The 26,457-nt window shown below is 45.5% G+C and overlaps 1 protein-coding gene across 3 annotated transcripts in view; it reads right to left on the reverse strand.

Annotated features, from left to right (window-relative positions):
- Positions 1 to 4,883: 4,883 nt before the first annotated feature.
- Positions 4,884 to 26,457, reverse strand: part of LOC124009582 (dynamin-3-like) — a 71,818-nt gene continuing 50,244 nt past the window's right edge. For 2 of the 3 annotated variants that reach the window (XM_046321498.1, XM_046321499.1), the window contains exons 11-22: positions 24,547 to 24,685; positions 24,318 to 24,404; positions 23,940 to 24,010; positions 23,008 to 23,068; positions 17,037 to 17,150; positions 11,296 to 11,405; positions 10,715 to 10,829; positions 10,175 to 10,180; positions 9,699 to 9,875; positions 7,692 to 7,918; positions 7,178 to 7,360; positions 4,884 to 5,517 (exon numbers count right to left, since the gene is read on the reverse strand). In XM_046321498.1, coding sequence (XP_046177454.1) covers positions 5,472 to 5,517; positions 7,178 to 7,360; positions 7,692 to 7,918; positions 9,699 to 9,875; positions 10,175 to 10,180; positions 10,715 to 10,829; positions 11,296 to 11,405; positions 17,037 to 17,150; positions 23,008 to 23,068; positions 23,940 to 24,010; positions 24,318 to 24,404; positions 24,547 to 24,685 — 1,336 coding nt within the window. In that variant the 3' untranslated portion in view covers positions 4,884 to 5,471. The remainder of the gene's footprint in view (positions 5,518 to 7,177; positions 7,361 to 7,691; positions 7,919 to 9,698; positions 9,876 to 10,174; positions 10,181 to 10,714; positions 10,830 to 11,295; positions 11,406 to 17,036; positions 17,151 to 23,007; positions 23,069 to 23,939; positions 24,011 to 24,317; positions 24,405 to 24,546; positions 24,686 to 26,457) is intronic. The other variant, XM_046321500.1, reaches the window with a different exon arrangement.

The raw sequence follows: 26,457 nt of genomic DNA on the forward strand, positions 1-26,457 counted from the left end.
TTATTGCTTGCATGGGTTACTTGATGTGGAATAGATTTCCATGTAGTCATGGCTCTATGTAGTAATGTGTGCCTCCCATAGTCTGTTCTGGACTTGGAGACTGTGAAGAGACCTCTGGTGGCATGTCTTGTGGGGTATGCATGGGTGTCTGAGCTGTGTGTTGGTAGTTTAAACAGACAGCTCGGTGCATTCAACATGTCAATACCTCTCATAAATACAAGTAGCGATGAAGTCAATCTCTCCTCTACTTTAAACCGAGAGAGATTGACATATTATTATTAATGTTATATTATTATATTATTAATGTTAGCTCTCCATGTACAGTACCAGTCAAAAGTTTGGACACAGATACTCATTCCAGGGTTTTTATTTATTTTTACTATTTTCTACATTGTAGAATAATAGTTAAGACATCAACACTATAAAATGTAGAATCACGTAGTAACCAAAAAAGTGTTAAACAAATCAAATATTTTATATTAGAGATTAGTCAAGGTAGCCACCCTGTGCCTTGATGACAGCTTTGCACACTCTTGGCATTCTCTCAACCAGCTTCATGAGGTAGTCACCTGGAATGCATTTTAATTAACAGGTGTGCCAGTTGTGTTGTGTCCTGGTAGGGGTGGTATTCAGAAGATAGCCCTATTTGGTAAAATACCAAGTCTATATTATGGCAAGAACAGCTCAAAATAAGCAAAGATAAATGACAGTCCATCATTACTTTAAGACATGAAGGTCAGTCAATCTGGAAAATGTCAAAAACTTTGAAAGTTTCTTCAAGTGCAGTCGCAAAAACCATCAAGCGCTATGATGAAACTGGCTCTCATGAGGGCAGGAAGACCCAGAGTTACCTCTATTGCAGAGAATAAGTTCATTAGAGTTAACTGCACCTCAGATTGCAGCCCAAATAAATGCTTCGCAGAGTTCATGTAACAGATACATCTCAGCATCAACTGTTCAAAGGAGTCTGCATGAATCAGGCCTAATGGTTGAATTTCTGTTAAAAAAAAACAAAAAAAGAAGAGACTTGCTTGGTCCAAGAAACACGAACAATGGACATTAGACATTAGACTGGTGGAAATCTGTCCTTCGGTCTGATGAGTCCAATTTTTAGATTTTTGGATCCAACCGCCGTGTCTTTGTGAGATGCAAAGTAGGTGAACGGATTATCTCCGCATGTGTGGTTCCCACCGTGAAGCATGGAGGAGGAGGTGTGATGGTGTAGGGGGGCTTTGCTGGTGAACGTGTCAGGGATTGAATTAGAATTCAAGGCATACTTAACCAGCATGGTTACCACAGCATTCTGCAGCGATATGCCTTCCCATCTGGTTTGCGTTTAGTGGGTGTAACGTAGACACTGGAGTTGAGAAGCAGGTGCAGGTGGTAAGTTTAATATGACAAATAACATGGAACGATCCAACGTAGGAGTAGCGTCTAGACATGAATAACAGAAACAATACCGCCTAGGGAAGGAACCTAAGGAAGGGCCAGATTAAGGGGAGGTATTTAGTGGACAAGATGGTGCCGGAGAACAAGGCTGACGTTTTACGTATTCCTAACTAATTGTGTTTTTTGTTTGTTTCTTTGCTTTGTTTGTAACTTATTTTGTACATAATGTTGCTGCTACCAACTTTTACGACCGAAAACATCTTCTGGACATCAAGACTGTGATTTCTCAAAACGGACTGGCAGAATCCTTTTTTTCCTTTAACGAGTCCGACGAGCCCGACTTGAATGATATACTGTTTCAGAGGGAACAGGCCTAGATCCCCGTAATTTGAAGAGAAGGTAGAGAAAAAGAGGCCAGAGGACGGGCTGCCTTCGGACAATTCGTAGGCGATCAAATAATCCCCCACTTCCTTCCATTCTAATAGCAAACGTGCAATCTTTCGAAAAGAGAAATCGATGACCTACGTGGAAGATTAAACTACCAACGGGACATTCAAAAATGTAATTATGCTTCATGTCTGAACGACAACATTATCAACATACAGTTAGCTGGTTATACGCCGTATCGGCAGGACAGAACAGCGGCGTCTGGTAAGACATGGGAGGTGGACTATGTAATTATGTAAATAACAGCTGATGCACGATATCCAAGGAAGTCTCGAGGTTTTGCTCGCCTGATGTAGAGTATCTCATGATAAGCTGTACACCACACTATCTACCTAGAGAGTTTTCATCTGTATTTTTCAAGGCTGTCTCCATACCACAACAGACTGATTCTGGCACTAAGACCGCACTGAATGAGCTGTATTCCACAATAAGCAAACAGGAAAACGCTCACCCAGAGTAGCCGGCGACTTTAATGCAGGGAAACTTCAATCCGTCTTACCAAATGTCTATCAGCATGTTAAATGTGCAACCAAAGGGGAAAAAACTCTGGACCACCTTTACACCACACACGGACGCATACAAAGCTCTCCCTCGCCCTCCATTTGGCAAATCTTAACATAATTCTATCCTCCTGATTCCTGCTTACAACCAAAAATTAAAGCAGGAAGTACCAGTGACTAGATCAATAAAAAAGTGGTCAGACGAAGCAGATGCCAAGCTACAGGACTGTTTTACTGCATACAATAGCTGTAGGATTGACAGAGGCATTGAGGGGAGTTAGAGGGACATAAATTACATTTTCTTACATTATGACTGCTAATACCCCTGGGCCAATTTACATTTGCAGCAGCACTACAACAGCTCAGCGACACAATGGTGGGGATTATCTGAGCAGGGCTTGGGTCATGGATAAGTCATTGTCTCAATGCAGCCTTGAAATGCGCGGACAGAGTCCAGGAGCCAAGATCATTTGATGGACTCCATAATTCCTGTAGAGCATCTTCTGTTTCCAAAAAGTGTCAAAGTTATCTATAAAAGTTATGACAGCAGAGCTACAGTAGTCTTTTAGCCAGGTGTGTAATGTCAGTAGCCTGCAGAATCTTTCACAGCCGTGGCCCATTGATGGTACCGGGCCTGAAATAATTGGCCGCTTTTTGGAATCTTTCATACTTAGAATCAGTTCTTTAAAATCAATTTTCAGCAGTTCCGAGCTCGCCCTCCTAATGTCGTTTGACCCCACATGGACAAGTTGGAGCTTTCAACAGAAAAATATGTATTCCGAGTTGCTTTATTTTGTCGTTGTCTTTTAGAAAATAGCCCAGCTATGACAATAACAAAATTATTCTGTACATATTACGTTTTTTAAACATAGTCTACTCTGTGTAGAACAGTACTTCATGTCAAAAGAAAAACAAAAGTGATGCAATGCAACTCAATGCTGATGAGGACGTGTTCATCTGCCTGATAATAAGTGACGGCCTGCAGTTACTTATGGCGAACCAGCGCCATCTTCTGGGAAAATAAGTGTACTGTTCGTGTCTGTATAATTATCATTATAGATCATGGTGACGATGGCCGAATAAATCCACCACAATAAAATCAGTTGATTTTAGTTGCGTTTCATATTTGATTCATTTAAACAAACCTTCTGTCTTAGTATTATGTGCAGTGCAGTCTGTGAATGTCCTTTCAACAACTTGTATGTTCAGCTACTGTTTCCAGTGGAGGGGCTAATAGTTTAGCCTGCATGGGTTAATCAGATTAATATATTTTGAAGAGAAACATTTTGGACAAATGGAAAGTGGGAGGGGAATAGTTTATTGAAGAGAGATACAGACACACAGAAAGAAAAGAACCACTGTTGCAATTCAATTCCCAATTAATCTAAATCCTCCTACATACAATATATTTTCATAACTATAGGAACCACATTGTTGATGTTCTGCTTGATATTGTATGATTTCCTTTCTATAATTAACTCTGGCAATACAGACTTGTAACTCATGCCACTATGGCGGTCTAATTGATCTATTTAGAGAAGTAGAGCGAGAGAACACTAGAGACATTGAGAGAACAAGCGCTAGATTGTAACAAGGTCATTATAGTCAACAGTCACCTCTGTATTATTAATACCTTGGTGTGTATGTATGTACTGCAGAACACAGTCTCAAAAGAGGACCACATACATACACAATAACAAACTGACAGAGAGCACCTTACACAAATCCACCTTAAGCTCCGGGCACAGTGGCTGACTGGACTCGGGACTGGGGAGGAAGAGGGAGAGGAGAAAAGGAGAGGACGGGGAGAGGAGGAGGACAGTGAGAGGAGGATATGTTTTACACAGTTCTGAAGTGGCATGTGATCAGTCATGAACACAGGGGAGGTTTGAATCCAACCTGAGGCAAAGGCTAAATGGAGAATGTCACTGTTCTCAATCACACAGAGATATGTATCTTCCCATAGTGGTGACCGGTAATATCAGTGTATTTCTCTGTCTCTCTGTGGGTTGGGAATACTTCCTTCCATCTCGCCAGCCAGCCTCTGTGAGTTTGAGCTTAAAGGTGTGAGGAAGATCTCCACTTGACCAGTGATACAGTAGATACAGGCATACCATTTATTGAGGATGTTTTGCTTTGAACAATGTCCTCAGCCTTGTTCTATGTGTATTGACTGCTACTACAACACAGGAACAAATCACACAGTAATCCAACATCAAATTAGTCCCAAGGGTCTTGATTTATTAACAGCTTACAACTCAAACATCAAACCAACGTGCAGACAGACAATACATGCACACGTGTTGGCACACTCTCACACACATATATATGCACAAATATACGCACACACTTACATTCACACACACACGCACACACACTCCACTAAGACATATTCTTTCCTCTCTAAGAGAAGAACGAACACCTAGCCAATAACCCACAGAAAGAAGGTGTTGTACAATATGTAATATATGATACTAAAACTAACTTGGCCTAGATAGGCCAATTAGTCCCCCCCCCCCCACACACACACACACACACACACACACACACACACACACACACACACACACACACACACACACACACACACACACACACACACACACACACACACACACACACACACACACACACACACACACACACATGCAATAAAAGCAACCTATGTGCCATGCTGCATTTTGGAATGGGTAGGGCAGTGCCACTGCTGAGCATAGATATGTAGAGAAGCAGCAAGTGGGGTCTAGGTGGAGGTGGGTGGAGGGTGAGGATGGGGTTCTAGGGACAGCAAGATGGTATCTAGGTAAGGGAGATGGAGGTTTTCTAAGGGCTGAAACTCAGTCGGAACTGGATCTGCTAAACAGACCTGGACCACAGGTGAGCACAAGCACACATACAGAAAAATACACCACAAGACAAGCACCATACTGTACATAGATACATGGACATCGATCGTCACCTGGCGTGAGGTCAGGGGTCAGGGACAGAGGGCAAAAGGTTCAATGTCTGCACTATGTAAAGGATAGACAGAAGAGGGGCTAGTGGAGGATAGGGGGAATGGGGTTGGTATGGGGACGGATGAGCGCTAGGGGATGAGCGCTAGGCCCTTAAGAGATCACAAGCTCCTTTGACTGCTTAAGATGGGGGGACATTTCTTGTTGGAGAAGGAGGAGGTCGCCGACTGGGGGCGGGGGAGGAAGGGAGGGTGGGAGGGCAGTAGTGTTTAGAGGACGAAGTATGACAGAGAGAGAGAGAGAAGAGAGTAGGAGAGTAGGAGAGAAGCAGAGAGTTAAGTTAGTTGAAAAAGGGTTAAAAACAGGCAATTAGCAATAGCATAAAGGACAGGTGTTAAAAGAGAAATAGCGACTTCAGAGAAAGAAACAGAGAAAAAGTGTCATCCTGAATTTGGAAGTGGTGTTGAGAAACACTTCAGCTTGTGGACTTCCTTGCTTCAGTAACCACAAACTACTGGAATGTGTTTGTGTGTTTTAGTTGAAAGATACTGAACAAGAATATAAACGCAACATGCAACAATTAAAAAAAAATGTATTTGGTATTTGTCCAGCAACATTAAGGCAGTTATACAATTTTAAAAACCTTACAATACATTCACAACAGACTTCACAACACATTAAGTGTGTGCCCTCAGGCCCCTACTCTACAGTTACAGCTCATATGAGGAAATCAGTCAATTTAAATAAATTCATTAGGCCCGAATCTATGGATTTCACATGACTGGGCAGAGGTGCAGCCATTGATGGGTCTGGGAGGGCATAGGCCCATCCACTTGGGAGCCAGGCCCAGCCAATCAGAATGAGTTGTTCCCCACAAAAGGGCTTTATTACAGACAGGAATACTCCTCAGTTTCATCAGCTGTCTGGGTGACTGGTCTCAGAATATCCCGCAGGTGAAGAAACCGGATGTGGAGGTCCTGGGCTGGCGTGATTACACGTGGTTGGTTGGACGTACTGCTAAAATCTCTAAAATGACGTTGGAGGGGGCTTATGATAGAGAAATGAACATTACATTCTCTGGCAACAGCTCTGGTGGACATTCCTGCAGTCAGCATGTCAATTACACACTCCCTCAACTTGAGACATCTGTGGCATTGCGTTGTGTGACAAAACTGGACATTTTAGAGTGGCCTCTTATTGTCCCCAGCACAAGGTGCACCTGTGTAATGATCATGCTGTTTAATCAGCTTATTGATATGCCACACCTGTCAGGTGGATGGATTATCTTGGTAAAGGAGAAATGCTCACTAACAGGGATGTAACAGACATAATCTTTTTGTACATTTGGAACATTTCTGGGATCTTTTATGTCAGCTCATGAAACATCTGGCCAACACTTTACATGTTGTGTTTACGTTTTTGTTCAGTATAACAACCCTTAAAATATTCCCCTTTAAATTAGACAGTGGAACATCTATACATGATGTAGGGAGCTGAGTCAGGTTATATGGTCAGGAAAAACTGATCGTTACCACTAGTAATGGGTACCAAATAGTGTTCAGTGTATCTATCAGTGGAGGCTAGCAAAGGCAGGACGGCTCATAATAATGTCTGGAACGGAGCAAATGAAACGGCATCAAACACATAGAAACCATGTCTTTGATGTATTTGATACCGTCCCACTTATTACGCTCCAGCCATTACCACCAACCCGTCCGTCTCTATGTATACAGACCCTTTCATCTAAAGGCCAAAGCAATTTACAATGAGTGCATACATTTTTAGTTTGTGATCCCTGTGTGAATTAAACCCTTGCTTTTAGTACACACGGTCATGCTCTGACCAACTGAGCCATAAAGGAGCACATAGGCCCTGGGCTGGCCTCACCTGGGGATGCTGGGAGGGGCCCGGTTGGGGCGGCTGGGGACCTGGGGGCTATCAGCACTGTTGTTGAAGGGCCCCAGGGGTCCTGGGCGGTTAGGAGGGGGTGGAGCCCCTCGCCCCCCTCCGGGACTAGGGCGCTGGCCTGATGACATCCTCCTGGAACCAGTGGGGCTGGTTGGAGGAGACCTGGGGGGGTGGAGATATGGCCCTCAGTGACCTCTCGTGTATCGACATATTCTTGACATAACAGATAAAATAGACTTAACTATTTTTGATTTCCTTTTTTTATTTCGCAACACTATCCAAGTAAAAAATTAAACAATCATAATAACAAAGTCTTCTTGGAAATCAGTGCAAACCCGGGTCTCCTGCTGGCCAATTCCAACATCTTCACCATTATTAGAACAAGAGTTGACTCCACTACACTAGACGTAGATACATGTCTAGGGTCTAGGGTCTAGGGTCTAGGGTCTAGGGTCTAGGGTAGTCCTTCTCAATGGACTACCAGGATGCCTACCTGTTTCCGCCTCCACCGCGCCAGTCGTTCACGGGCGGCGGCATGGGGGTCGAGATGGTGGTGGTGGAGATGTCTCCTATGATGGCCAGGGCCTCCTTCAGGGACTGGTGGGTCCTGAGGACCTCATCCCTCCTCTGGACCTGCTCCTGGGACTCATCCATCAGGGCACCCTGATCCCCGGCTGAGTACAGCTGGGCCAGCAGCTCCGCGTTGATGAAGTCCTTCACCTGGTGGCAGGAGAGAGAATTGATGGATAAATCAATCACTCATTCAAATATGTTTATAAAGCCCTTATTACAACAATAATTGTCAGCAAGTGCTTTACGGTAACCCAGCCTGTTTGATTTACCAATGCAGAAAGTCTGGAACCAATAGGACCCTGAACAGTTTCTACTTCCAAGCCATTAGACTGCTAAACTAGACTGCTAAACTAGACTGCTAAACTAGACTGCTAAACTAGACTGCTAAACTAGACTGCTAAACTAGACTGCTAAATAGCTAATCAAATGGCTACCTGTACTATTGACTCACTTTACCCCTTTTCTATATGTACATAGCTACCTCAATTACATCATACCCATACACACATCGACTCGTTACAGCTACTCCCTGTATATAGCCATGCCTATATAGCCATCAGGCTGCATCACATCTGGCTGTGATTGGGAGTCCCGTAGGGCGGTGCACAATTGGCCCAGCGGCATCCGGGTTTGGCCGGGGTAGGCCATCATTGTAAATAAGAATTTGTTTTTAACTGACTTGCCTAGTGAAATAAAGGTTAAATAAAATAATAAAAAATATTACCTCGCACCGCTACACATCAACTCTGTATTGGTACTCCCTGTATAGAGCCATGTTATTACCTGGTACTCCCTGTATAGAGCCATGTTATTACCTGGTACTCCCTGTATATAGCCATGTTACTACCTGGTACTCCCTGTATAGAGCCATGTTATTACCTGGTACTCCCTGTATAGAGCCATGTTATTACCTAGTACTCCCTGTATAGAGCCATGTTATTACCTGGTAATCCCTGTATAGAGCCATGTTATTACCTGGTACTCCCTGTATAGAGCCATGTTATTACCTGGTACTCCCTGTACAGAGCCATGTTATTACCTGGTACTCCCTGTATAGAGCCATGTTATTACCTGGTACTCCCTGTATAGAGCCATGTTATTACCTGATACTCCCTGTATATAGCCATGTTATTACCTGGTACTCCCTGTATAGAGCCATGTTATTACCTGGTACTCCCTGTATATAGCCATGTTATTACCTGGTACTCCCTGTATAGAGCCATGTTATTACCTGGTACTCCCTGTATAGAGCCATGTTATTACCTGGTACTCCCTGTATAGAGCCATGTTATTACCTGGTACTCCCTGTATAGAGCCATGTTATTACGTGGTACTCTCAGTATATAGCCATGTTATTATCTGGTACTCCCTGTATAGAGCCATGTTATTACCTGGTACTCCCTGTATAGAGCCATGTTATTACCTGGTACTCCCTGTATAGAGCCATGTTATTACCTGATACTCTCAGTATATAGCCATGTTATTACCTGGTACTCCCTGTATAGAGCCATGTTATTACCTGGTACTCCCTGTATAGAGCCATGTTATTACCTGGTACTCCCTGTATAGAGCCATGTTATTACCTGGTACTCCCTGTATATAGCCATGTTATTACCTGGTACTCCCTGTATAGAGCCATGTTATTACCTGGTACTCCCTGTATAGAGCCATGTTATTACCTGGTACTCTCAGTATATAGCCATGTTATTACCTGGTACTCCCTGTATAGAGCCATGTTATTACCTGGTACTCCCTGTATAGAGCCATGTTATTACCTGGTACTCCCTGTATATAGCCATGTTATTACCTGGTACTCTCTGTACACCAGTCAGGCTCAAGCTGACGCTGAAGTTATTTTAAAGATTTCAACTACCATTTGAACCCAGTTCTGATAGCACTACGCCAGCGTGAAGCAGAAGTCTCTTACGTTGCTGATCATGAGGTGCATAATGGTCTTGGGCATGAGGTCGCGGATGCACTTGTTGACGATGGCCATGTAGGAGTCGACCAGGTTGCGGATGGTTTCCACTTTTCGCTCCAGCTGAGGGTCCATGGTAAAGTTGTCCTGGGACGAGGACGAGGAGCCGCCGCCCTCACTCTCCACCTGGAGGAAAAGGGCTTTTACTTTTAACACACCTGTATTTAGCAATACAGAGCTAGTGTCTTGCATCTTTAGATGCAGAAAAATTGTGTTTATCAATGACAAATATTAATAACTTTATTTGTAGTGCGCTTTTCATTACAAACGGAAATAACAAAGCTCTGTACATCAGAAACAACCATAGCACAGGCTTTTAAAAAGGGCTAAAATCTTTTAACAAAAATGAGTTACAAGTACGAATAGCATATCAACAAAATGTAGCCTACAGCTATTGTGACTAGTTACATCATCTTCACACTTACATCAATCTTCAGGGAGAAAGACAGAGAGGATGGAGAGATTAAAGTGATATGATGAGTCACTTGGGAAGTGATAGGAGAGATATGACTTTTTTAAATTGTAAAAACATACAGTACCAGTCAAAAGTTTGTACACACCTACTTATTTAAGTGTATTTCTTTATTTGTACTATTTTCTACATTGTAGAATAATATTAAAGACATCAAAACACACATGGAATCATGTAGTAACCAAAAAAGTGTTAAACAAATCTAAATGTATTTTATATTTGAGAAACTTCAAAGTAGCCCATCTTTGCCTTGATGACAGCTTTGCACACTCTTGGCATAGGTAGTCATGGGTAATACGTAAGATGTGGTGGACAGGATTTACAGTGAGTCAGTGACTAATATGGGGTGATGCCACAGGAAGTGGTCACAGTGGTGGGCACCAGGGTCGAGGTCAATTCCATTTAGATTCAGCCAATTCGGCTGGCTTTGTGTATAGACTGAATGGAAATGGAATTGTCCCCAACGCTGGTGGCCCGTGCAGCAGTCACTCACATTGGAAGATCTTTCGGGGTAGACCCCAGCGCGTAGGAGAGAAGCCCTCCAACTGTCCACCTCATCCTGAGTGTCACAGGCCAGCTCCAGGAAACGGTTGTCCTTGTACACGTTCCTGTCGGACCACAACACAGGGGAGGGGAGGAGGAAGTTAGATACACTGCTTCCAGGTCCCCTTAGGGGTCAAGGCAGGGGGTGTCAGGCCCATCTAGTTAAATAAAGCAGAGGAAGAGAAGAAGCCCACCAGCCACATTGGTTTCTGTCTTCCTGTACAGTTTGTGTTATTAGAAGTAGTGGTACCAAAGTAGGAATATTTAAAGTAAAAGTACACTTAGAAAAAAAGGTGCTATCTACAGTAGAACCTAAAAGGGTTCTTCGGCTGTCTGCATAGGTGAACTCTTTGAATAACCATTTTTGGTTCCAGGTAGAACCCTTATGGGTTTCACAGAGGGTTCTACCTGGAAAACAGACAGACTTCTACATGGAACCAAAAAGGTTCCCCTAAGGGCACAGCCGAAGAACCCTTGTGTACCGCTACAATATTAAAAGTTAACTCTATTAGGATGTGTCTGGTTCCAGACCTCTGCTCGGTGTTGAAGATGGCGAAGGCGTGCTTGCTGGACATAAAGCCTTTCTCCACGTCTCGCACCTTCAGGTTGTCAAGAGGGAGCATGTATTTCTTCTCCTTCTCCTGAGAAGCACAAACAGAAAGGAAGAGGCCATCAGGTTTGACAATAGAAACAAGCAAATGCAAAGAACCATAGCATGGAAATGCATACTTCTTTTCTGATTACTGTCTGATCTCTGTGTGTCAAATGATGTATATTTTTTGGTTCGATTTTTAATCAAGAGGTTGGGTTAATTGGGTGACGATCCAGGGAAAAGAGAGAGAAGGGGAATGTGGAGACAAGGGTAAGGAGAGGGAGAATTTAGGGGGAGCACAGGGGAGAGGAGAGAGGGTGGGGGAGCACAGAGGGGGAGATAGAGGGGAGGTGGAAAAGGGGAAGAATAATGAGAGTGAGAGGTAGAGCGGGGCAGGAGAGGGAGGGTAAGGGAGAGAGAAAGAGAAAGCCTACATGTGGAAGTCATTAGTGTTTTGGTCAAGACACAGTCGTTCTCCATGTTACATCTGTAAGGGAGGGGGACCTGGGGCTGGAGGAAACCTTCTGGCTATGGGATGAGGGAGGGGGGCTGGGGCTGGGGCTGGAGGAAACTTTCTGGCTATGGGATGAGGGAGGGGGGGCCTGGGGCTGGGGCTGGAGGAAACCTTCTGGCTATGGGATGAGGGAGGGGGGGCTGGGGCTGGGGCTGGAGGAAACTTTCTGGCTACGGGAGAAGGAGCTGGTGCTGGAGGAAACCTTCTGGCTACGGGAGAGGGAGCTGGGGCTGGAAGAAACCTTCTGACTACGGGAGAGGGAGCTGGGCTGGAGGAAACCTTCTGGCTACGGGAGAGGGAGCTGGTGCTGGAGGAAACCTTCTGGCTACGGGAGTGGGAGCTGGGGCTGGAGGAAACCTTCTGACTAGGGGAGGGGGAGCTGGGGCTGGAGGAAAACCTTCTGGCTACGGGAGAGGGAGCTGGGGCTGGAGGAAACCTTCTAGCTACGGGAGAGGGAGCTGGTGCTGGAGGAAACATTTTGGCTACGGGAGAGGGAGCTGGTGCTGGAGGAAACCTTCTGGCTACGGGAGGGGGAGCTGGGGCTTGAGGAAACCTTTTGGCTACGGGAGGGGGAGCTGGGCTGGAGGAAACCTTCTGGCTACAGGAGAGGGAGCTGGGGCTGGAGGAAACCTTCTTGCTACGGGAGGGGGAGCTGGGCTGGAAGAAACCTTCTTGTTACGGGAGGGGGAGCTGGGCTGGAAGAAACCTTCTTGCTACGGGAGGTGGAGCTGGGCTGGAGGAAACCTTCTGGCTATGGAAACACAGATGTGGAGAAACACAGGGGACTCAGGGGACTCTGCGGTGTGTATGTGAACATGGACATCAGAAGAAACAGAGGGCTGCTTGTCTGGATAACACTGAGCATGACAAAGTTTTAAAGGTGGGTGCAACAAGTCAAGATGGAGAGTAAAACGTAATGTAAAATTCTCCATAACTCAATCCATCCATCTCTCCATCACTCAATCATCCATCTCTCCATCACTCAATCATCCATCTCTCCATCCTCACCATCTCAATTCTTCACTCTCACATTCTCTCGCTTTCTCTCTCTCTCTCTATTAACCCTCCCCCTCTTATTTCTTCAATATTTTTTCTTTCCATTCCAGAGGGGCCCACTTCCTGCCTGATTTGTCGGGTAAGGAGGTTGAGAGAGGGATAGAGAGAGAGGGAGAGGTAGAGAGAGAGTGAGAAAGGGAGAGAGAGGGGGGAGAGATTAAATGACAGCCTGTTGTTGACTTAACATCTGCTACCGCTTAACAGTACAAAGAGACAGAGAGAAGGAGGGAAGGAGGGAAGGAGGGAAGGAGGTAAGGAGAGAGGGAGAGAAGTAGGGAGGGAGGGAGGGAGGGAGGGAGGGAGGGAGGGAGGGAGGGAGGGAGGGAGGGAGGGAGGGAGGGAGGGAGGGAGGGAGGGAGGGAGGGAGGGAGGGAGGGAAAGGAGGCAAGGGGGCAGGAGGGAAGGAGGGAAGGAGAGAAGGAGAGGAGGGAGGGAAGGAGGGAGGGAGGGAGGGAGGGAAGGAGGTAAGGAGAGAGGGAGAGAAGTAGGGGGAGGGAGGGAGGGAGGGAGGGAGGGAGGGAGGGAGGGAGGGAGGGAGGGAGGGAGGGAGGGAGGGAGGGAGGGAGGGAGGGAGGGAGGGAGGGAGGGAGGGAGGGGAAGAACTTCCAGAGTGAAGTTAAGAAAGAGAGGGAGACCTGAAGAAGAAACAAAACGAAGGATTTAGAAAACTGGAACAACAGAGGTGTCAAGATCTGACCCCTGCAGAGCCATGGTAGGGTATTACTAGACAAAACAATGGGAGTAGAAAATGAGAAATGAAAAATACACTTTGCAGACATCTCTAGTTTGTATTCCCCAAGGGGTCACTCCAACCCATATATGGCCACACGGGTCCCTCCCTCTTCCTCCATCTCTCTCACTCTCTTTCCCTCCCTTTCTCTTTCCCTCTCTCTTTCTTGTAATATCCCCTCCCAGAGTGCTTAGCCAGTCTGTCCCGGTCGGTCATCTGCGTGAATGTGCCACGTCAAGCCTGGATACTCTGCCTGGCCGACATGACCCAAACGGAACGCGATGGGAGCGACACACAGAAACACAATTAACAAAAAAACTAACGAGAGAGGGGGAGAAGAGGTGACGCAGACTGGTGAAAAGAAAACAGTGATTTTGGGGATCGGTTGGGGGTTCCCTACTTCTTGATGCCAAAATGGAGGAGGATGAGGGAGGAAGGCAAAGAGCAGCAACCGTGCAGCCCTACTGCCTATAGAATGGCCTGACACTCTGAGTCTGTCTGTCCGGCTCCGTCCTCCCAGTGTTCAGACTACCTGTTCATTGTCATACTGGTGTACAGTAGTCTGCACATTGGTTAGACTGGGCAGGGAAGCACTTCTCTTCTCTTTGGGGAAACATTGGCTTTCAAGGAGTGGGTTTGATTAGCCACACTCCACCATGGAGTATCTTCCAGAGCTGCCTGCTCGTCTCTGCTTCCTCCTTTACTGTGTGTGTTAACTATCGGTTCTCACTAGGGCATCCTATTTGTACTTTGTGGCTGTTGTAAACTGCATTTTTTTTAAACACTTATTTTATTTATGCAACACATGTATAACATCAGTTTCCTGACGAAAATGCCTATGCTATAACAAAGTTGTCTAGACCAATGTGTTGTAATGTCTTTGAAACAGTTTTTCTGCTAAATGTACAGAACAACAGTAATAGAAATGTATAGGCTCCCTTGCACAAAGAATTCAGCCCTGATTGGCTCCGGTGCAGTAAAGGGAGGAGCAGCAGCGGCTCCATAGAATCAGACACAGAACAGTGGTCAACCCATCCACCAACTACCGCTTCAAATGCAAACACATACTTCTAGTACTTCATTGGGGTTGGGCGGTTACAGTAACTATGTTGCCTAAATATACAGTCAAACTCATAGTGATGAAATATAATAGTAAATCATTTCATTCTGTGATCAAACTATTGTGTGAAAGATGATCTTCATATTGCCCAGGGTGTGCAAGCGAAATCAGCGAGAAATATTACTTCACTGATGATATTATAAACCAGCGAGGGGAGTGGCCTGGTGGTTTGGTAGTTTGGTAGGGTTAGTAGATGGCGGTGTTGAGAGGATGTATAGGAATCAGTGGTATTGTTGGGGTTGTATACTGTATAGAGATTGGAATTAGTGGTGGGTGTAGTATGCTTGCTAGGATTAGCAATGCATTACATTACATTTAAGTCATTTAGCAGACGCTCTTATCCAGAGCGACTTACAAATTGGTGCATTCACCTTATGACATCCAGTGGAACAGTCACTTTACAATAGTGCATCTAAATCTATATATCAGCAATGGTGTTGGGAATGCTTTTACTGTACTGTTAGGGTGGTATTTCAGAGGCTGTGGGTTGGTATTGCTGATAGATGGTTTGCATAATGAAGGGGTGTTTTACTGTACTGTTAGGGTGGTATTTCAGAGGCTGTGGGTTGGTATTGCTGATAGATGGTTTGCATAATGAAGGGGTGTTTTACTGTACTGTTAGGGTGGTATTTCAGAGGCTGTGGGTTGGTATTGCTGATAGATGGTTTGCATAATGAAGGGGTATTTTACTGTACTGTTAGGGTGGTATTTCAGAGGCTGTGGGTTGGTATTGCTGATAGATGGTTTGCATAATGAAGGGGTGTTTTACTGTACTGTTAGGGTGGTATTTCAGAGGCTGTGGGTTGGTATTGCTGATAGATGGTTTGCATAATGAAGGGGTGTTTTACTGTACTGTTAGGGTGGTATTTCAGAGGCTGTGGGTTGGTATTGCTGATAGATGGTTTGCATAATGAAGGGGTGGTTTACTGTACTGTTAGGGTGGTATTTCAGAGGCTGTGGGTTGGTATTGCTGATAGATGGTTTGGATATTGAAGGGGTGTTGGGTTCAGAAACAGAGAGGGAGGAATATTGTCATTTAATAGGGGATTTCTCCGCACTGAATCATTGGAGGCTGATGTTTGGACTAAAAACTTGCCAAGAATGTGTGCTGTTCCAGAGAAACTGCCAACTGCACCAAGAAAGAGGCGGGGGGGGGGGCAGAGCTAGAGAGTGTGTGTGTGTGTCTAATCAAGTGTGTGTGTGTGTGTGTGTGAGTGTGCGTGTGTGTGCGTGTGTGTGTGTGTGTGTGTGTGTGTGTGTGTGGGGGGGGGGGGGGGTGTAGAATAAATATACAGTAAAACGCACAAGGAAGGTAAAGAAATGCTTGGTTGAATATCAGAACTGCTTGAGAGTCAATGCAACTTGAGAATGTCTACGATCCACCCAGTTAATGTCTATACCTATTAATAATCAAATAATGCCTTATAAAGCCAACACATTACCGTTTTTGTGTAAATGTGTGTGTTTGTATAATGTGTGTGAGTATGTGTGACCAGTGGTTTGATTTGGGATTGTTCCAATTGTGCAAAAGAAAACCAAATGCTTTAACTCCCAACGGAGTGAGAGAGGAGAGGTGGAGAGAGAGAAAGAGAGACAGAAAGAAAAGATGGGGAAACTCAAAGACAGACAAAGTGGGCGAGACAGCTGATAGGGTCACAAACAGTCCACATAGTTTAATCCTCTCTATGTTCAGAATGTGGTCAATACACAGCCATATTCACTGGACAGGACTCAAAAGTATTTTATATCCTCTTCCCGCTCTCTCTTTCTATGACCTATGGATGTCATCTGCTGACCAGTGCATGGATTGGCTGACTCCGGGAGTTGCTGTGTGTCTGCCTGTCTACACTTGCTGTGCAGAACTTCCTAGAACCTGTACAGCAGGCACAGACAGGCAGACAGACACCAGCCCACCAAGCTGTGATGAACGCAACATTCAGTCAATCAAGGAGCACCCTGCATCTCAAGGGGAGGGGAAACCCCACTGAAGAGCCAATGGGGAACCACCGTTGAGTTGTGATTCAGTGAGTAGTCAGAAGGTATGATTTATAAAATGTCCTCTACAGATATATCAAACAAAAGAGACTCTTATGACATTGGAATATTCTACCATTTGTTTACCCTGTCCTCCCTTCTGCCAGACATTAACCAGAAATGATGTTCCAATCCACCAACACCAGAAATCTAGCCATAAATTGCATCAAACTTACTGTGATTGACTACCGTACTAACCCACCCTGAAGAGGGTTGACTAACTCACCTCATCATCCTTAAACCAGGACAGGCTCTCAGCGGTCAGGACAAACCAGTACTCCTTGGCCCCACCTTTAATGATGCTGATGTTGTTGATGGTTAGCCAGCCCTTACGGATGACCTGTAGAGAGGGTAGGGGGCAGAGGTCAGAGATTAGAGAACAGGGATTAAGAGATGGGGCCATAGTGGTGGTGGGTGTTGTGATTGTCAGGAAGAAAATTCTGACAGGTTTAAAGGCACTGAACAGTTGTCAGGTCAACACAGAAGCTAAACCTACTGTACCCATCCTCCACTGATTACACATTCTGTCAAACCTGGCTTGCTAGGCTACTATGTGTAACCAAACCTGGCTTGCTAGGCTAATATGCATAACCAAACCTGGCTTGCTAGGCTACTATACATAACCAAACCTGGCTTGCTAGGCTAATATGCATAACCAAACCTGGCTTGCTAGGCTACTATACATAACCAAACCTGGCTTGCTAGGCTACTATACATAACCAAAACTGGCTTGCTAGGCTAATATGCATAACCAAACCTGGCTTGCTAGGCTACTATACATAACCAAACCTGGCTTGCTAGGCTACTATATGTAACCAAACCTGGCTTGCTAGGCTACTATACATAACCAACACTGGCTTGCTAGGCTACTATACATAACCAAACCTGGCTTGCTAGGCTAATATGCATAACCAAACCTGGCTTGCTAGGCTACTATACATAACCAAACCTGGCTTGCTAGGCTACTATACATAACCAAACCTGGCTTGCTAGGCTACTATGTGTAACCAAACCTGGCTTGCTAGGCTACTATACATAACCAAACCTGGCTTGCTAGGCTAATATGCATAACCAAACCTGGCTTGCTAGGCTACTATACATAACCAAACCTGGCTTGCTAGGCTACTATACATAACCAAACCTGGCTTGCTAGGCTACTATACATAACCAAACCTGGCTTGCTAGGCTACTATACATAACCAAACCTGGCTTGCTAGGCTACTATGTGTAACCAAACCTGGCTTGCTAGGCTACTATACATAACCAAACCTGGCTTGCTAGGCTACTATACATAACCAAACCTGGCTTGCTAGGCTACTATACATAACCAAACCTGGCTTGCTAGGCTACTATACATAACCAAACCTGGCTTGCTAGGCTAATATGCATAACCAAACCTGGCTTGTGAGGCTACTATACATAACCAAACCTGGCTTGCGAGGCTACTATACATAACCAAACCTGGCTTGCTAGGCTACTATGTGTAACCAAACCTGGCTTGCTAGGCTACTATACATAACCAAACCTGGCTTGCTAGGCTAATATGCATAACCAAACCTGGCTTGCTAGGCTACTATACATAACCAAACCTGGCTTGCTAGGCTACTATACATAACCAAACCTGGCTTGCTAGGCTACTATACATAACCAAACCTGGCTTGCTAGGCTACTATACATAACCAAACCTGGCTTGCTAGGCTACTATACATAACCAAATCTGGTTTGCTAGGTTACTATACATAACCAAACCTGGCTTGCTAGGCTACTATATGTAACCAAACCTGGCTTGCTAGGCTACTATGTGTAACCAAACCTGGCTTGCTAGGCTACTATATGTAACCAAACCTGGCTTGCTAGGCTACTATATGTAACCAAACCTGGCTTGTTAGGCTACTATATGTAACCAAACCTGGCTTGTTAGGCTACTATATGTAACCAAACCTGGCTTGCTAGGCTACTATATGTAACCAAACCTGGCTTGCTAGGCTACTATACATAACCAAACCTGGCTTGCTAAGCTACTATACGTAACCAAACCTGGCTTGCTAGGCTACTATACGTAACCAAACCTGGCTTGCTAGGCTACTATACGTAACCAAACCTGGCTTGCTAAGCTACTATACGTAACCAAACCTGGCTTGCTAGGCTACTATACGTAACCAAACCTGGCTTGCTAAGCTACTATATGTAACCAAACCTGGCTTGCTAGGCTACTATACGTAACCAAACCTGGCTTGCTAGGCTACTATACGTAACCAAACCTGGCTTGCTAAGCTACTATACGTAACCAAACCTGGCTTGCTAAGCTACTATATGTAACCAAACCTGGCTTGCTAAGCTACTATATGTAACCAAACCTGGCTTGCTAAGCTACTATATGTAACCAAACCTGGCTTGCTAAGCTACTATATGTAACCAAACCTGGCTTGCTAAGCTACTATATGTAACCAAACCTGGCTTGCTAAGCTACTATATGTAACCAAACCTGGCTTGCTAAGCTACTATATGTAACCAAACCTGGCTTGCTAAGCTACTATATGTAACCAAACCTGGCTTGCTAAGCTACTATATGTAACCAAACCTGGCTTGCTAAGCTACTATATGTAACCAAACCTGGCTTGCTAAGCTACTATATGTAACCAAACCTGGCTTGCTAAGCTACTATACGTAACCAAACCTGGCTTGCTAAGCTACTATATGTAACCAAACCTGGCTTGCTAAGCTACTATACGTAACCAAACCTGGCTTGCTAAGTTACTATATGTAACCAAACCTGGCTTGCTAAGCTACTATATGTAACCAAACCTGGCTTGCTAAGCTACTATATGTAACCAAACCTGGCTTGCTAAGCTACTATATGTAACCAAACCTGGCTTGCTAAGCTACTATATGTAACCAAACCTGGCTTGCTAAGCTACTATATGTAACCAAACCTGGCTTGCTAAGCTACTATATGTAACCAAACCTGGCTTGCTAAGCTACTATATGTATACATAACCAAACCAATTTTTGCACAGATATGATGTATGAATAATAAAATGCAATGAGAAAGTGTGTTGTGTGAGAACTCAAAAGTTAATCGATTGTGTCAGTGTGTATCTTTGTGACTCAACCAGACCACAACATGTGACTGAGTTCCGTTCGGTGACAGTCTCCTGGCACAACAAGGCACTAGGGTGACAGTCACAAACACAGGTCTGTATCACAGTGTTAAGAAGTGGCTGTTGGGTTATTAGTGCTTCATTGCATCCCCAAAACACACAATATTAGCATTATAGCATTAGTGCTACATCAGTGTCCATTGTGTTAGGTGTGTTAACCAGCAGGCACAACAAGCCCAAGGATTGAGTGAATATTAAGTTAGGTGTCTCAGACGGCATAGAACCACAAAGGGGGTTACCCAAACAGTTCATTTATAAAGTCTTGATTTTGTTCAGTTGTTTGCACGAATCAAAGATTTTTACAACACCATTTGTATTGGGAGGCTGATTGTGAAAGGTAACCCCCTGTGGTCAAAGGGATGAGGGAGTGTCGTAATGTAAACTGTTGCTCTTACAATCAGGCCTGAGGCGGGAGGAGAGGAGGCCTGAAACAGGAAGGAAGTGGGCCGTTAAAACACCTGGGGCACCACATTATGTGGGTACCACGTCTGGATACAACCTCACGACTGGAACCTGCCACACCTGGCTCAAATACATCAAGGCAAATACATTCTAATACTTGAGTTGTGGTTGATTTAGCTTGGAGTTTGTACTTTTGGGACTATTCCATTGGTTCCATTGTACAGCAGGCAAACTAAATCAACACAGATCAAGTAATTAAAAGTACTTGACATGTGTATTTGCCATAGCAGTTGAGTGGGTTCAAGTTAGCATACCTTGAGAAGTGGAAAAAGCTATAAACAGCAGCACACTCAAAGTGGCCACAAGAGGGAGCCACACTCAATGAGCAGTAGAGTAAGTATTTTTAAATGTTTTATTTTATTTTATTAGGATCCACATTAGCTGCCGCTAAAGCAGGCAGCAGGCATAGCCCAACCCTAACCCCAATGAGTAATACTCACCAACCAGACCACACACCCAAAACAGGGCAGCTCAGATTCTCACTAAGGGCTTGGGATGAAATGCATGGGGGCACCTTGATGATATAGAAGTGGTTCAAACACATTGATGATGGGAAACAGAGCGTAAAAACATCCATTTGGTTTGTACACACTGACATAACAATAAGTGAAAAAGACACACAAAGGCTATTGAAAGGTCCCCAAAATCAACATGAAATGCAAAAACATGCGACACAGGTAATGGATGTATACCGTACTGGAGTATACATACCATGTGTGTACAAATGAATGATAGATAAATAAACAAATAAGAGTCTGTGTCATGTTTCCTCCTCTATAGGCCTGTTTCCTCCTCTATGGTCCTGTTTCCTCCTCTATGGTCTGTTTCCTCCTCTATGGTCTGTTTCCTCCTCTATGGTCCTGTTTCCTCCTCTATGGTCTGTTTCCTCCTCTATAGGCCTGTTTACTCCTCTATGGTCCTGTTTCCTCCTCTATGGTCTGTTTCCTCCTCTATGGTCTGTTTCCTCCTCTATGGTCCTGTTTCCTCCTCTATGGTCTGTTTCCTCCTCTATGGTCTGTTTCCTCCTCTATGGTCTGTTTCCTCCTCTATGGTCTGTTTCCTCCTCTATGGTCTGTTTCCTCCTCTATGGTCCTGTTTCCTCCTCTATGGTCTGTTTCCTCCTCTATGGTCCTGTTTCCTCCTCTATAGGCCTGTTTCCTCCTCAATGGTCTGTTTCCTCCTCTATGGTCCTGTTTCCTCCTCTATGGCCTGTTTCCTCCTCTATGGCCCTGTTTCCTCCTCTATAGGCCTGTTTCCTCCTCTATGGTCTGTTTCCTCCTCTATGGTCCTGTTTCCTCCTCTATGGTCTGTTTCCTCCTCTATGGCTTGTTTCCTCCTCTATGGTCTGTTTCCTCCTCTATGGTCCTGTTTCCTCCTCTATGGCCTGTTTCCTCCTCTATGGTCTGTTTCCTCCTCTATGGTCCTGTTTCCTCCTCTATGGTCTGTTTCCTCCTCTATGGTCCTGTTTCCTCCTCTATAGGCCTGTTTCCTCCTCAATGGTCTGTTTCCTCCTCTATGGTCCTGTTTCCTCCTCTATGGCCTGTTTCCTCCTCTATGGCCCTGTTTCCTCCTCTATAGGCCTGTTTCCTCCTCTATGGCTTGTTTCCTCCTCTATAGGCCTGTTTCCTCCTCTATGGTCTGTTTCCTCCTCCATGGCCTGTTTCCTCCTCTATAGGCCTGTTTCCTCCTCTATGGTCCTGTTTCCTCCTCTATAGGCCTGTTTCCTCCTCTATGGTCTGTTTCCTCCTCTATCGTCCTGTTTCCTCCTCTATGGTCTGTTTCCTCCTCTATGGTCCTGTTTCCTCCTCTATAGTGTGTTTCCTCCTCTATATGCCTGTTTCCTCCTCCATGGTCTGTTTCCTCCTCTATGGTCTGTTTCATCCTCTATGGTCTGTTTCCTCCTCTATAGGCCTGTTTCCTCCTCTATGGTCTGTTTCCTCCTCTATAGGCCTGTTTCCTCCTCTATGGTCTGTTTCCTCCTCTATGGTCTGTTTCCTCCTCTATGGTCCTGTTTCCTCCTCTATAGGCCTGTTTCCTCCTCTATGGTCTGTTTCCTCCTCTATGGTCCTGTTTCCTCCTCTATGGTCTGTTTCCTCCTCTATGGTCCTGTTTCCTCCTCTATAGTGTGTTTCCTCCTCTATATGCCTGTTTCCTCCTCCATGGTCTGTTTCCTCCTCTATGGTCTGTTTCATCCTCTATGGTCTGTTTCCTCCTCTATGGTCTGTTTCCTCCTCTATGGTCTGTTTCCTCCTCTATGGTCTGTTTCCTCCTCTATGGTCTGTTTCCTCCTCTATGGTCTGTTTCCTCCTCTATGGTCCTGTTTCCTCCTCTATAGTCTGTTTCCTCCTCTATAGGCCTGTTTCCTCCTCTATGGTCCTGCTTCCTCCTCTATGGTCTGTTTCCTCCTCTATGGTCTGTGTGTGTGTGTGTGTGTGTGTGTGTGTGTGTGTGTGTGTGTGTGTGTGTGTGTGTGTGTGTGTGTGTGTGTGTGTGTGTGTGTGTGTGTGTGTGTGTGTGTGTGTGTGTGTGTGTGTGTGTGTGTGTGTGTAGTTCAGATCCTCCTCTATGCCTCACCTGGCTGACCTGGCTTGCAGCATTACTCTGCTTGCTGCTCTGCTTGCTGCTCTGCTGTGCACTATGGAGGAGAGACAGCGAGAGAGAGAGACAGCAGAAAGACAGCAGAGAAACAAAGAGAGACAGAGAGATACAACAGAGAAACAGCAAAGAGAGAGTGAGAAATAGCAGAAGACAGAGAGATGCAGCAGAGAGACGACAGAAAGACACAGCAGAGATGCAGCAGAGAGACAGCAGAGAGACAGAAAGACACAGCAGAGAGACAGCAGAGAGACAGAAAGACACAGCAGAGAGACAGAAAGACACAGCAGAGAGACAGAAAGACACAGCAGAGAGACAGCAGAGAGACAGAAAGACACAGCAGAGAGACAGCAGAGAGACAGAAAGACACAGCAGAGAGACAGCAGAGAGACAGAAAGACACAGCAGAGAGACAGAAAGACACAGCAGAGAGACAGAAAGACACAGGAGAGAGACAGCAGAGAGACAGAAAGACTCAGCAGAGAGACAGCATAGAGACAGAAAGACACAGCAGAGAGACAGCATAGAGACAGAAAGACACAGCAGAGAGACAGCAGAGAGACAGAAAGACACAGCAGAAAGACAGCAGAGAGACAGAAAGACACAGCAGAGAGACAAAAAGACACAGCAGAGAGACAGCAGAGAGACAGAAAGACACAGCAGTGAGACAGAAAGAGACAGCAGAGCGACAGAGAGAGACAGCAAAGAAATAGAGAGAGAAAGATAGAGAGACAGAGAGAGAGATAGGAGGTTAGCACAGGAGAAAGGGAACCAGACAAGAGAGGGAGAGGTCTGTTAAAGTATTGTCTACAGGTATTCAGTATCCGTTTTGAATGCTCACACCCCTACCCCCATCTCCACTATGTAATGAAAACAGCAGGCCATTAAAGGCAGGCCTAGTCAGTCATTTACTTAGCAAAGCCTATGAAGTCCTCATGGTTAGTGTTGATGTATGAGAGCTGGACATCGATCAGCAGCAACACCTGAAATTGGAGACAGAAAGATATGGTCAACAATACATGCAGGCAATTACAGTGTAGTATTACCAGCCCCTGGGTCAATAATTATACTATAATCATGTGCATTTGTACTGTGTGTGTGTGTGTGTGTGTGTGTGTGTGTGTGTGTGTGTGTGTGTGTGTGTGTGTGTGTGTGTGTGTGTGTGTGTGTGTGTGTGTGTGTGTGTGTGTGTGTGTGTGTGTGTGTGTGTGTGTGTGTGTGTGTGTGTGTGTGTGTGTGTGTGTGTGTGTGTGTGTGTGTGTGAGAAAGAGAGAGAGACGCATGTGTTACCTGGTCCTTGGCCCTACTCTCTCTGTCTCTGATGTGTGAGGTCACAATTCTCTCGGTTTCCTCACGCAGTCTGGGGAAGCAATCCAGCTGAAAACACACACACATACACAGATACCCATACCACGCAACCTGTTACAGTGCATCCTAGGATATAATACAATTTAAAATATGTTTTTGAAAGGAATGACAGCGTACATCATAATGAGGATTGACTAAACTAAAAGGTTACCTTGTTAGTACACTGGCGCACGGTGTTGATCAGCTCCTGAATGACCATGTCCACACACTTGATACACGGCTCCTTGATCTTCACTATCTGCTTCTTAACAATGGCTTCAAATGCCATGTCTGGAGTGAACAGGCCAGTCCTGCAGCGCACAGAGAGAGAGAAAGAGAGGGAGAGAGAGAGAGAGAGAGAGAGAGAGAGAGAGAGAGAGAGAGAGAGAGAGAGAGAGAGAGAGAGAGAGAGAGAGAGAGAGAGAGAGACTTGACTTTTGGTCTTTCTTTATTGAAACATTCTCAATTCATTTAAAACTCACCCCCCCCCACTCCTAAAATAAAAAAATAAAAATATACCCTGTACTGCATACATGTACCATGCTCACCTTTCCATCTACCACATGATACAAATCACCATACACAAAAACCCTCTCCTACAACATTTACATTTACATTTAAGTCATTTAGCAGACGCTCTTATCCAGAGCGACTTACAACCGTATATCCAAAACATCTTCCCCAGCAATACAGACAGCCCCCCCAACACACCATATCTCCTCAAACATCTCCACACATTTGATCATTTTATAGAACTCAAACTCAACCCTAAGGCGCGCAGAGACCATCCCATGAAACAGTAGTAAAGGGTCTGTTATCCCCCCACCTTTGACCCTGTTCCTCCTTGTTAGCCAAATAGCAAACTTTGCCTGAGCAAACAGAAAATTCAACAAAACACATTTTTCTTTCTCCTTACTCGAATACCTGTATCCCATTATAAACATCCCAACAGCAAAAACCACCCCCAACCTGTCACATAGACATTCCAACAGAGACATTAATGGCATTAACCTGGTGCACACAGAAAACACATGAATTACAGTTTCTTTCATTTGACAGAAAAGACACCCCTGCCCAATTCCCGGATCAACCCGTGCTAACCAGCTGTTAGTGGCCAGGGCTCCATGAAGAACCCTCCACTGGAGGTCCCCTGACCTCTTTGGTACTGGGGGTTTGTAGAGCGCCCTCCATCTAAAACCCACCATACTCTCCGCCCCACATACCCCCTGCCACTGATGTGCCTTCACTCCTGTTAGGCTTCTAATGCTCCTAACCTTAACGCAGAGGTTGTAGAGGGCTTTACCTCCCACCCCCTCAAACACCCCCAGGCTCGGAGTGTTAAAATCTAACAAGTCCTCCAGACCCCCTTGCCAGTCTCCAGTCTCTGCCGTCACCTGCAGTGGCGGGAACATTGGTGGCCCCTCTCCCTTTGGCCTCTCAAACACCCCCCTTACCGGCTCAGACAGTGCCTCCTGGACCTCCTCCAGGAATCTCTCCAGCAGCCTAAGAGACGTTATTCCTGTTTGTTGCGCCAAGACCTCCGGGGTTTTGCACCCCTCCTCTCCCAGCAGTCTCAGGTCACCCAGCCTTTGTAAACCCCCTGCCATCAGTTGCCTCTGCAGGGTGGCCGACTGAACCGATCTCAAAGGGATGGCTGGGTTGTGGAAGATGGGCTCCTCCCACACCCACTGCCCAGGCTCCACACCCCCTTCTCGTGTGAGCCTTAGCAGCTGCCAGGCCCTCAGCACCGCAGAGTAAAACTCTGAGAGACCTGCTGTACTCAGCCTCTCCAGCTTCATGAGGAACAGCTGCCGGTCCAACCCTAATCCGCCAGCTCTCCTCTACAGCGCGCATGCTGGTTCCCTCCAGCCAACATCAGTGTGGTACAGCAGTCTCTGCACCGCCTTTAGTCGGAAAGCAGCCATCCTGCTCTCCAGTTCCACCAGGCCCTGTCCTCCTTCGTGGACGGTCATGTACAAAACTGCTGCCTTCAGCCAGTGATGTATCGACCAAAAAAAATCCACCAGCTTGCGTTGCAGGTCTGCAAGCAGACCGGCGGGGGGGTTGAGGACAGCCAGTTTAT

This window comes from Oncorhynchus gorbuscha, linkage group LG22 (assembly GCF_021184085.1).
Source record: "Oncorhynchus gorbuscha isolate QuinsamMale2020 ecotype Even-year linkage group LG22, OgorEven_v1.0, whole genome shotgun sequence".
NCBI lineage: Eukaryota > Metazoa > Chordata > Actinopteri > Salmoniformes > Salmonidae > Oncorhynchus > Oncorhynchus gorbuscha.